This window comes from Amphiura filiformis, chromosome 14 (assembly GCF_039555335.1).
Source record: "Amphiura filiformis chromosome 14, Afil_fr2py, whole genome shotgun sequence".
In the NCBI taxonomy this organism is placed as follows: domain Eukaryota; kingdom Metazoa; phylum Echinodermata; class Ophiuroidea; order Amphilepidida; family Amphiuridae; genus Amphiura; species Amphiura filiformis.
Genome location: NC_092641.1, coordinates 54,965,265 through 54,979,043, shown reverse-complemented (window position 1 = coordinate 54,979,043; position 13,779 = coordinate 54,965,265). Strand labels below are relative to the sequence as shown.

Below are 13,779 nucleotides of genomic sequence, written 5' to 3'. Positions count from 1 at the left end.
TACATGTTAAAATCAGCACAATTCAGAGATACACCTTTTTGCTATGAAATAAATTTTCTCGGTCAAATATAAAGCAATATTTTTTTTTCTTCAGTAATGTCAGTTAAAAACTTGGTGCTTGGATATACATTTTTTTTACAAATCCTGGTGTTAAAATTAAGCATCAAATTGTGTCTTTTAGTGTGATATTTTTGATTTTTATAGGCCTTCAGTTCGCCCGCGAGCTTTTTACGGAATTCATTTTTTAGCGTCTCAAACTAATATAGTTTGCGAAAGAAAGATATTTCCCACCTCTGTAAAGCACATCGTGTGGGTCTATATATTATAGTTTTGTTAGAATTTCCGTTTTATTTTACCCTTTTTCCCTTCATACTTCGAAAATGTCTAACTCAGTACTTTTATCTCGAGAGCAACCAGCACAAATAGTCGATATTTCCTTTGTTGTTTATCCAGGTCAATTTTCCATTGAAAGCAAATTGCCCGACCAGCGATTTGGTAGCCCAAATCCCCAATTGAGTGTTCTGGTTAAACATGATCAGTAGGAGCGCTATAGGCCTGGGAATTTCTTTGCTATATTGAAGTTCTAGCAACACTGTAGCCATGCCGGTATTCCTATTAAACCCAGGGATATCGATCCACAATGCTAGTATTAGCCTTAGATTTCACTCGTTGATTTTGAAAAATGGTCAGCCCGCAGTTAAAATGATGAAATGAAAACGCAAATTCTGACAAAACTATGATATATCGCTCACGGTGATGTGCGTTAGAAAGTTGGGGAAAATCCTTCATTAGCGAACTATCTTACTTTGAAAAGCTAAAAAGAAAAAAAAAAAAAAGGCTCGCGGACAGAGTTTAAGCCTATCAAAATCGAAAATCTTACACTAAATGACTAAATTTCACGCCTAAGTTTAACACTAGAATTTGAAAATTTGTGGCCGAGAAAATTAATTTTACATCGAAAAGGTGTAACTAAAAATTTAGCTCATTTCAACACCAAATTCGATCGTTTGTATTGCCTCATTAAATGACTGAGTGAGCCATTACGTTTGGGAATTGGAAAGAACCTTCTGTTAAATCATGCATGACTCAGTTACAAATCTCTACATCCCTTTCTTCTTGTCTATTGATATTTTGAATAGTGTTTATCTTTCCCTAATAGATAGCGCCCTGATCGATTCTTCCTGCATATCAATATGCTTCATTTACATTACATTACAGAGATCGGACACTAAAGGAGTATACAGACTTTTTATTGTACGTACAATATTGTATGTACAATATGTACGTTATTTAATCTATTGCCATTCTATTTCCAGTACTGTTTAAGTTTTAACGAATGTTTGATGATGTAAAATCGATAATATATTTCTGCTAGGTATTGTATGTAACATATTATCGATTTTTCGTCATCAAACATTCGTTAGAACTTAAACATTACTGGAAATAGACTGGCAATAGATTGAATAACGTACATATTGTACATACAATATTGTACGTACAATACTCGGAGTCTGAAGCCCGCTTCATCCCTACCATAACAAACCATGTATAGACTCTACATGCAAATACAGGTGATATAACAGGTCTATATTACAGGATTAGATTAGTAAACTATGATCTATTTGCAAGTATTATATTGATTGAGCAGGAAAGATTTGATACTATTTTTTTGTATAGTAGTCTAGTTGCCGGCGTGCGTTATTTCTTTCTGCAACCATAATGGGCCACAATGCGATAACACATAGTACATACATGTAATTAATAGGCCTATGAGGCTAGATATAACACGAGTTTATTACCATTATTATTTCCTCTTACTTAATAAAATAAAAAGAAATCGATAGAATTAAAATTCTATAACGGTTTACCTGGGGTTCGAACCCACAACCTTTGTATCCATAGTCTAATGCCTACACGACTGTGCTATGATTCGTTGTGCTTGGTACTTGGTACTTGGTGGTTGTACTGGCCAACACTCCTGGCTGGAGTCAGACGGTCAGGGTGGTGTCTGTGCTTGTAGATATGCTTATTGATCTTGCTTGATTTCTTGTGATACCGATACCGAAGTGGTCCTGTAATGCTGTTTTGAAGGCTTCTGGCTTGATGATGTTAGTGATGGGTTCTGGCAGAGAGTTCCAGTCAGCTATTGTCTTAGGCACGTATGAATATTTGTAACAGTCTTTGCGAGTTTGTAATTTGGAGTAGGAATTTAGATGTTGGTGCCGTGAGAGACGCTGGACAGGCTGCAGGAGATTTCCGATGGGCAGGGATAGGTGACCTTGTCTTGCTTGCTGGAAAATGCATAAACGCCTGATTTTTCTTCTTGATGATAGCTCCTCGAGTGAGAGATCTTTAAGCATTTGAGTGACACATCCTGGCTCTCTGTTTGAGTAATCGCCTACTATGAAACGCGCAGCTCTTCTTTGCACGGATTCAAGTTGGTTGATGTTTTTGTTCGTATAGGGATCCCAAACAGAAGAGGCGTACTCTGCCAATGGACGAACAAATGACCTATATGCCAGGAGTTTTGTGGTCTGATTACATGAATATAAATTGCGTTTGATAAAACCAAGAGTACGATTAGCTTTAGCGCATGTTTCCTGAATATGGTTATTCCAACTAAGGTTGTTAGTAATACAAACACCTAGGTACGAATGACTGCTGGTAGTAGATAAAGTGTCACCACTGAGGGTATAGGATATGTGCCAGAAAGGTGTTTGTTTATGATACTTATTGATTACGGAATAAACTGCATACACACAATATACTATTACTATTATAATAAATACGAATATAATCCTAACCCTAACCCTAATCCCTAACCCTAACCCCCCTAACCCTAACCCTAACCCTAACCCTAACCCTAACCCTAACCCTAACCCTAACCCTAACCCTAACCCTAACCCTAACCCTAACCATAAGACCCTAACCCTAAGACCCTAACCCTGACAATAATGAGCCTTGCCTCGGACTATGCGGTTAGTGATATATTGCGGCCCATTATGGTTGCAGAAAGAAATTATTTATGTCCTCTTTTGCACAATTACTGTATTTTTGTGGGACCTGAATTTTAAATTTTTATGATGATGACATAGACTCGCTTGCCAGTCCTATATACGCCGTACCTATGTATATTGATGACATGTATGATGCAAACTCATAGGTGTTGTGCGTTTGGCAAGTTGGGAGGGGTGGGGGTTCAAAATGACCCCATAGGATTATAAAATTGCTCAAATACCTCTTTCAAATATATCAAATTATTTACATAAATAAACAAAAACAAATAAATAAATAAATAAATAAATAAATAAATAAATAAATAAATAAATAAATAAATAAATAAATATAAGTATTATTTTTCAGGTGACTAACTTTGGAATTAAATAAATAAATAAATAAATAAATAAATAAAAAAAATAAATAAATAAATAAACGAAAAAAATTGAACAAATTTTAGCGTAGCATTAAAATCATAAATATAACCATTGCTGGCAGGAGGACTCGAACCAACGATATTGATATCAGCAGTCTGATGCTCTACCATTGAGCTAAATGACAGCATCTAGTGATGAGAGTCGAGTTTTTAGCTTATACAGTGTTTGTCTGTGATAATGTCGCCTCGTGAAAGAAAGAAATATAAAATCTCAATTTGTAATTTAAATTTATTTGATAATTTTCTAACCTATATTTTCTTTCGAGCAGGGACAAATATTTCCCCTTTTATCTAATTTGACCGCTATATAAGAATCTATTTCTTTTATTACTGATTTAATTCCGCGATTTGTTCCATTAAGCAATATCAAAGATTAATGTCACACATCTCACAACAGATATTTAGTTGGTCTAGTGGTCTTTCACAGTGCTGTTTAACCGGGAGGTACCGAGATCGATTCCCACCTCTGCCTGCAATTTTTTTTAAAGACTGGGAAATAATAACCTGACATTCGCCGCTGACATTCGTACTTCAGAAGCGGAGTTATGTATAGGATAATGGCCAAGGATTAGAACGTGAGTGGCTAAGAATGGCCGTGGGCCGGAGGCCCTAGGCCATTCTTAGCCACTCACGTTCTAATCCGCGGCCATTAACCGACTTAATACACACTTATGACGTCGCGCTATTGTTTTACCGCTCCATTATTTTCCACGAATGGAGTGTTATTGAAATTTGATGCTCTTTACAAATTGATCAATTGCTCACACTGAATACACTATCAAATACACTAATAGAATGATCGTACTAGGTGCGGGTGAAAAATACACGGACTCAGCTCTATGTAAAATTTCTATAGAATTACCCATCATATCACGATCCAGGTGTTTATTTTAAATCATCCGTAACCACGTTCTTGAATTATAAAGATCTAAAATGTTTGTTACCCAAATTGAATAAACGTAGATTCGTAAAATCATTAAAGTGATTAGAAGTACAATCAATAGTTCTTTATGCCCACTTCTAATGTGTTAACTATTGACATGATTGAAGTAGTTGCGTTTAGGTCTGTATTTTGCATAATAAAGAAAATTGGCAAACTGGTCATAGGTTAATATGAAATAGTTAAATGCAGATCATTGCAGTTTTGTACCTCAAGAAAGGTAGACCTGCTGCTATCATGAGCAATGATATTCTTCTCTATGAATCGAGTGTTCGATTTTGGACAACCTTGCAATTATGGACACTATTTATTTATCTTGGATACTAGTAATTATAATTTGTGATGGAATCATTCCGAGGATATATCGTTGATTCGCAGCAAGGACCTAAATCAGGTATGATTCTACTTTAAGCCGAAGTAAGGTACGACAATTTTAAATGTGTAAACTTTGTTTTATTTGGTTGGCCTTATTGCAACCCATTTTACCTAGGCCTATTATGTCCCTGAACTTCGGCGGCAAAAAAAACAACAAACAAACTTCGCCGCTTCCTACGCGAAATAAAAGCTCAACTTCCAGTCCCCTCCCGAAATCAACTGGAGCGTCCCTAACATTATAATATTTAATTATCGGATAGGCCTACTGATCGATGTAAGTAAATATTCAAACATGCCAAAATACTATCAGATGAAACATCAGATGTACTAAAGTGAAATAAAAATTATACCGAAAATAGACCTACTGTGGCTTTTATCATTATTAAACATGCCCAAAGCAAACGATTTAAAAATAAACAGATACATAGGCCTAAATACATGATACATAATGTGTATTATGTAGCAATGTTGCCCAAAATGTAACAAATTAAACGTTGGTCCCAAGCCACTGAAAACGTATAAAAATATAAAGAACAAAAAAAATGATATCAAAAACACTAAGCGTAGAAAGAAAGGTCCAAATAATTTAAAGTTACGGGCTTACTAAGTTAAGCCTAAATAAGCATTTTCCACCAAAGTGAGGGTAAAAACACATCTTGTATAATAAGTATATACAACTTTTAACCTGCCCGTTTTGATCTTGCCTTACTTTTCACAAATTGCATTGTAAATGTATGTTTAAGGGCTCGGATAGCGACGTTTTCACGTGTAGGCCTATATAATATATTTGAGGGACCTGAGAGCAAATCAGACACATCGAATTGGATTTTGAACACGAGGAATGTCCTTCTGATATCAAATAATTCTGATTTTTATTAAATTCGCGATATATACATTACACATTTTATGGCAAATTATTAAAAATTGTAAATTGTAAAAAAGTAAATTGTATAAATCTAAAGATATGCACCTAAAGATTATGAAGTTGGAATGAACAGCTGTCCATCATATGAAAATTTTGACCTTCATTATTACAGATTTTTTTCCTCAAAACACTAAAAATGTAGGTCTTTTTGGAAAAAATGTTTATGTTCAATATGAAAGGTCAAAATTTTCAATTCGGCTTTTCATCCCAGCTAGGCCTACATAGGCCTACAGTTTCATTACATATCATTTATTTGATTTATAAATTTTACTTCGAGGACTGTTAAATTAAAAAATATGACATTTTAATAATTTGCCATAAAATTTGTATTATATCACGAATTTCACAAAATCAAAATTATTATTATTTTTATATCAGAAGGACAATCCTCGTATTCAGCATGTAATTCGATATGTCTGATGTGCTCTCATGTCCCATAACAATAATGTGCAAATGTTGCTATCCGCTTCCTTAATTTATTGTATTAATGAAAATCATAGTTTTGTTGTTTTTCGTATCATTGTTTTGCATGAATGAAGTGATGATAACAATACTGCACTTTACGCAAATACATGCTTTTCGAAAGTGCAATTGTTATTAACACTACATTCGTAAATGCCAGTACTTTTTCCCTGAAAAGTATTTGCTTTAAAAAAAAAGAGAAAGGCATTTACGAATGGCGTGTTATTGTAATCATCGCTCCATTCGTGGAAAATAATGGAGCGGTAAAACAATAGCGCGACGTCATAGGTGTGTATTAAAACTTGTTAAACTTTGCTCTTCCGTAAAAGGGTACATTATTTTGGCACTACATTATTTCTTCTTTTTTTTTCACATTGCTGGTATTAAATATCAAATGGTCATAATTGGCGGTCACTTCAAATCATCCCCAACTGAACTAGGTTCAGGAATTTCCTCTCATTGTTAACTGTTGGTTAACCCACCACTTGAGAATAAAGGACTATGATAGGTGCAACAGGATTACCTACGGGATTATCTCAAGGATATAATTCTGTTCTCCATCCTTTTCTTACATCTTCTCTGATATGTGCTAGTGTCAATGGTTATTGTTAAAAGGCAATAAGGTGTGTAATTGCAATATTTCCTCTGAATAGGAAAGACTCTCTACATCGAGTTATGTATGCTGGTGGTCCGCAATACTGTTATTTAAGAGAAGGTATCTTCCAAATCCAAATTCAAATGGCCTTGCCAAACAAAAGAATCGGTTGTCCAGGCTGCTAACTGATCATAGCATGGGCGTATTCTCCCAGATTGTTTCTTGCATAATTTATTGTTATGAGCAAAATTAATATTTTATGTTGACTTACCGCTTACGGCAATGTCTTACATTAGAGCAATAATGTGTGATTTGCTCTACAGCGACGCCCTCAATTTTTCTAGAATTTCTACTTTATGCATGATTGTAATGTCTAATGGTATTATTAAAATAACGTGTGAACATGGTGAAAGACAGTTAAAGTTATGTTTTATAATAAACTAGGAGATCTCCGCTTTTATTCACCGTGTTCAGCGGTGTTCACTGAATGCATGATGGCTGACACGTTTCATACAGGCGTATAATTGAGTCATTGGCGTATACGCTGTATGCATATGGCTAGTCCTTTATATCTACGTCTTATTTATACGTCCCATCTGCGAGAAGCTCCGATCAAATTAAATACGATCGGCGAGTTAATACACGCATTGACGATAATTATTGACTGTGTTATGAAATAACAATTTTCTTTATTTTAACTCATTTGTTGGCTCGAAATTAAAAGGGGACGTAATGTGATCAGTAAAAACTAACATTTTATGGGAAACAAAAAGAATATGGAAATCGCACATTATGTGTGTGGGTTTTTTACGGATAAAGGGGTGAATAGTCTAGATAAATGGCTTGGCGCATATTGGCTGCCCATATTTCTGCATATTTGTTGTTGTATAGGTGCACGTGTATGCCTTTGTGTCTGTGGATTTAAGATAAGTACTGGTGTTATTTTTATTTTCTTAGAGCTTGCGATTTCCAAAGTAAGTATCATACGCCCGTGCATCTATTCATAATCACTCTCATGTGATGAGATTTTAAATAGATGCACGGGCGTTTGATACGTACGTTTGGAGATCGCAAGCTCTCTAATATGTTTTTGGTTTATCATAACAGATATTAACCATTCTAACATCACAAGAGGGGGATCCCACAAACAACGGAAAAGGAAATGAAGTATCTACGAGTCCGCTTCCTACTATATCACGAGCTATCGAATTGGAACAGAGAAAGGTAACAGATTTTGCTTTAAAATTAATCGGGTCGATCATGGATAGGCTTATTCCAAATAATCTTTAAGCTGTCAAAAAATTGGCATATGTCTATCTACCTTACAGTACGATTTTGCTTGCATGTTAACTCCTTGGGTTTGTTTCAAATCGGGTTAAGAACGAATGTGGAAATTTTGCTCAAGATCGGTAGGCCTACTTTAATGTTCGTTCCGTGATAAACATTGTGAATGTCATGTCGAGGCCAGCAGAGTGTATTCAATGGTCACACCCTTATCATCATCCAATTGAATATGTGAACCCTTCGTAACTCAATTAACCGTTATGAATAATCTTTTACTAGTCGTAATATTACGAATGGTCTATCTTGGGAGGGCGGGTTAGTGTAGTGGTCTTCTCACTCGCTTCTCACCACTGTGGCCCGGGTTCAATTCCCCGCGGCGCCACATGTGAGTTTGGTTGCCGATCCATGCTCGTCCTCGCAGTTTTTTCTCCGGGTGCTCCGGTTTTCCTCCTGCATCTAAAATCGGACCTCTTCCCATACCCCTGCCACGTCCCGTCATATCCGGATGGCGTCCCTTAAATTTAGTAGCCTCTGAGCACTATTGGGATTAGCCTGGCTTTGGCCGAATGTTATAAATAAAAAAATAGATAAATAAAAATGTATTTAATCTCTGTTACTTACGAATGCTACCGATCGTAAAACATTTTATTGCAAAGGGTTGTACGATGCGTTGTAAGTTACGATGCATTTTGAGACTTACGAAGCTTCCTAAATATTATTGAAATGGACCTCCAGGTCCAATGGGGTTCACAGGAGTTCAATGGGGTCCAATGGCATTTATTGGGCTCCAATCACAAGGGTTTCTCCAAAAAAAATCTGTTGGAATGATAAATAAAAACATTTCATGCGCACATAGTGACAAACATGTCAATCTCAGCAGAGGTCAAAGGTTAAAGGTCACCACCTGATTATGATTATTGTTATTTTTATTGTTGCAGTTTATTGCAAGTCCAAATTGTCAACAAGCAATCATATCTCAGTTCTATCGGCGTCTGATCTACCTTCGAGACAAGTCTGTGGCATATCGTCTGCTATTCTTTTCGCAATGCTCCTATTACATCCAATTCTGGCATTGTTGTATCTGTATGTACCGAGAAAGGGAATAAGGGAATTCGTATCAATACCGTAAGTTGGTTATGTATCCAAAATACATTGTTAATATCGAGTGTCTAGTACAAGATTGACCCTTCGGCAATAACGGCCCGGTGTCATATCATGAATGAAGAGTGAATATTGAATGCAGAAACGATCAACTATAACTATGCCAGCTATAAATATATCAATCTATAAAGCTATCGATAAGACAACTTTTGCATGTTTTATGTGCAATAATACTCGTACAACACTATCATAGTCGTATACTTACATCAAATTTCTTGTTCATCTTTTAGCTATATCAAATTCATACTCTATATCGGCTCAGATCTACTATTGGTCGTTTGTCTTACAATGGAGGCTGTTTTAGATAGAGGAGTGGCTTATCTACCTACATTACAACAGCCGTTTAAGATCGTCATATGCGTCTGGATTTTTGGTACGTACGATTATTATCATATCAGTTGTCAGAGCTTCGTTCTTTATGGCGACGATTATCTGTGCCGGTAAAGAATATTCTAGTTCTCAACGATAAAAACAAATATTTTTTCAAGAGACGCTCCCTGTACATGATGTAAGCTGTTTTAAGTTAGATGTCACATTGAGATAAACTAGTCATTCAAGAATGACTCTCGGCTGTTCGGCCTCGTAGTTTGGCTTTGCCGAACATGCTCGGCTTCGCCGAGCCCCCTACCCCCATAGCCGAAGTCATTCTTGAAGGACTAAGATAAACACACATTACCTACGTAATTAAATGGAGGTAATTAAATGTGTGTATAATTGCCTCAGGGTCAGTTTATCAATACTTTTATGATTTATGATTTTTCGTACCATCACAGGTCTTGCATTATTTGAAGTCAACGTAATGCGAAGTCGGAATGCAAAAAAACTGCTTATACAATGGCGGCACATCCGGGATATATGCATCGTTGTTATTTTCTTATATGCAGCTGTATTTGATGCAGTGGCCATGGCACAAGTAAATCTATATTTTTTAATTTATTTATGATAATTTCTTATAATTTTGTGTTGTCTTTCCTCTTCCTTCTCCCACAAACAAAAAATGTTTTACAGAGAACGTGTTAATGTCGGGTTATATAAATTTGATCAAAAACTTGATGCAAAACATTCTTACACAATGTTATTAAGTGTTGACAAAATATTTTGTAAAAACGTTTGTCAACAAATATTTTGCAATAACATTTGACAATGCAATGACATTTTCAAAATGCTGAAGTAGTTTTGTTTTCATATAAAACGTGTAAAGAGTTTTCATAAATTTATATAACTCGACATTTAAATGTTATTAAAACGTTTTTATACGTTTATAACACGTTTATAACGTTTTTAAAATTTTGAAATAGTTTCGGTCTCGTATAAAACGTTTTAAAAAGTTAACAATTTATATAACTCAACATTTAAATGTTATTAAGACGTTTATATGCGTTTATAACATGTTAATTGTATAACGTATTATGACACGTTTTTAGTGTTGTAAAATAACATCCTCATCAATCAAACTTAAAATCAAACGAAACCGTTTAATTAAATAGGTCTGCATAAACATGTCTATTGATTTATGTTAACAGATGAAAAACGAAGATATTACAAGTACAGATCCCATATCAAGATCAACAAGGGACATTCACCCAAGAAGCAGCATTGGTGACAACGGGGTTGCAGAAACGCAGGATCAATTACCAGATATGCCATATGCAGTCACTCTCAACTTAAGTGGCAACAATGTACCTCAAGAAGATATTACCTTCAACATCTCTATGTATCCCGTTATATCCAATACGTATACGAATAGGTATGAAATAAAATAGTGTTTTAATCTTGAGTTTTCCTCGGTACGTGTTAATAGTATTTCGTTGTTCTAAGTTTTAAATGTAACATATTGGGCAAGATAAACATTGTCTGTGTGATTAGTTTCAAGATGCGTATTACATACGTGAAAAATACAGATTTTATGTATTGTTATGTTGCATGTCGCTAGGAAAAAATGAGAAATAAGACGTTGCAAGGTAAACACACGGTGGTGGAGGTGGTTGTGGTGGTTGTGGTAGTGGTAGAGGTGGTGGTGGTGGTTGTGGCTGTGGCGGTGGTGGTGGTGGTGGTGACGGTGATACTGGTGGTAATGGTGGTGGTGGTACTGGTGGTGGTGGTGGTGGTGGTGGAAGAAGTGGAGGTGCGGTGGTGCATTTAATAACTTCGGCGATATTAAACTTCGCAATATTAAAAGCAATCTAAGAAACAGGAACATCTGCTAAGTATGTCACGTAAAGGAAAATAAAACGAAGAAAATGAGACGAAAGCAATCAAACAAGACACCTACCATATAATTCCGATTTAATTTAAATTCAATTGTTTTAGGCGAATAGTGGGGAGAGGCAAAACAACCTTCGGCCGTGGATCTACAGAAGACATTATAAATATCGACGAAGGTGGCGTCCTAGAGCGCGCATGGTACCATCCGCAACTCATCAGTCGAGCTCTATTCACAGTGGCAACGGTTGTTTCCATCGCTAGGATATTCCCTTATTTGGTAGTCAGTGATGTGGTAGGACCTTTGAAGATATCACTCGGGAGCATGGTGCAGAGGACGAGCCATTTCTTTTTAGTTGTCAGCCTTGTGTTGCTGTCGTTTGCAGTTGGACTGACATACATCTATGCGTATTACAATAAGGTGCAGCTACTGAGGTGCAAAAGTCCCGGGGGCCAAACCACAGAGCAAATATGCCGAGAAGGAGAATGCCGAGAAGGGGACTTCAAAGAGTGAGTATTTGATGGGGATTTTTAATGGAAAATTAAAAGTACTAGGATGTACATATGACGATCATGACGATGGTAGCATTGTAATGCTCTTATTTAGAAAGAGCTACTTTTCTCAAATAACAAAAAAGAAAAAAATATTTCACAGTAGAATCGCAAAACTCGCCAATCTTATCTATTAATATCAGGTTTGAACCCAATATCAAAATAATGAAGATAAATAGTGGGCTTCACCAAACCCATACCCTCGGTGTTTGATCGTCCGCCATACAGCCGGTTCAAGTGATAGGTCGCTTATTCAAACAGTCAACCAGGAACTTGTGGTTTTTTTTTTTATCTTTCAAGCTTGACAACCACTCTCATCACCTTATACTGGTCAGTATTTGGGTTGAATGCGATGAATGTACTAGAGTTGCCACAAAACGCATACATGCTGGAGAGAGCTGGACACTTTATGTATGCCATCTTCTATATGTTCGTGGTTGTTGTCCTGTTAAACGCCCTCATCGCCGTAATGAGTCAAGTGTATACACAAGTGGAGGTAAGAATGTGTTTGTTTGTTTTCTTGTTTATTGTTATGTCAATTCCTTGTCCATCCATGAATTTACCACGGATAACCTACTAAAGTATCACAAAACACGGTTTGTACGGTCCGGGGTAATGGCGGAAGGCTTATAGTCGGTTATATTTTAGTGACAACAACAACATTTCGATTTGGATTTGGAAGATACCTTCTCTTAAATAACAGTATTGCGAACCACCAGCATACATAACTCGATGTAGAGAGTCTTTCCTATTCAGAGGAAATATTGCAGTTACACACCTTATTGCCTTTTAACAATAACCAATGACAATAGCACATATCCGAGAAGATGTAAGGAGGGAGAACAGAATTATATCCTTGAGATAATCCCGTAGGTAATCCTGTTGCACCTATTCATAGTCCTTTATTCTCAAGTGGTGGGTTAACCAACAATTAACAATGAGAGGACATTCCTGAACCTCGTTCAGTTGGGGATGATTTGAAGTGACCGCCAATTATGACCATTTGATATTTAATACCAGCAATGTGAAAAAAAGAAATAATGCAGTGCCAAAATAATGTATCCTTTTACGGAAGGAGCGAAGTTTAACAAGTTATAACTCCGCTTCTGCAGTACGAATGTCAGCGGCGAATGTCAGGTTATTATTTCCCAGTCTTGAAAAAAAATGCAGGCAGAGGTGGGAATCGATCTCGGTACCTCCCGGTTAAACAGCACTGTGCAAGACCACTAAGCCGACTAAATATCTTTTGTGAGATGTGTGACATTAATCTTTGATATTGCTTAATGGAACAAATCGCGGAATTAAATCAGTAATAAAAGAAGTAGATTCTTATATAGCGGTCAAATCGGATAAAAGGGGAAATATTTGTCCCTGCTCTAAAGAAAATATAGGTTAGAAAATTATCAAATAAATTTAAATTAAAAATTGAGATTTTATATTTATTTCTTTCACGAGGCGGCATTATCACAGACAAACACTGTATAAGCTAAAAACTCGACCCTCATCACTAGATGCTGTCATAGCTCAATGGTAGAGCATCAGACTGCTTTTATCAATATCGTTGGTTCGAGTCCTCCTGCCAGCAATGGTTATATTTATGATTTTAATGCTACGGTAAAATGAGTTTATTTATTTATTTATTTATTTATTTATTTATTTATTTATTTATTTATTTATTTATTTATTTATTTATTTATTTATTTATGTTTATTTATGTAAATAATTTGATATATTTGAAAAAAAGGTATTTGAGCAATTCGAAATTTTGATTTTATATGGGGTCATTTTGAACCCCAACCCCCTCCCAAATTGGCAAACGCACAACAACTATGAGTTTGCATCATGCATAA

General features: G+C 35.9%; 1 protein-coding gene across 1 annotated transcript in view; it reads left to right on the top strand.

Annotated features, from left to right (window-relative positions):
* LOC140170320 (short transient receptor potential channel 1-like) overlaps nt 1-13,779 on the top strand; it is a 39,812-nt gene that overhangs the window by 21,885 nt on the left and 4,148 nt on the right. The window contains 8 exon segments of the mRNA XM_072193687.1: nt 7,838-7,954; nt 8,953-9,042; nt 9,045-9,139; nt 9,406-9,548; nt 9,949-10,088; nt 10,699-10,922; nt 11,486-11,887; nt 12,230-12,425. Coding sequence (XP_072049788.1) covers nt 7,838-7,954; nt 8,953-9,042; nt 9,045-9,139; nt 9,406-9,548; nt 9,949-10,088; nt 10,699-10,922; nt 11,486-11,887; nt 12,230-12,425 — 1,407 coding nt within the window.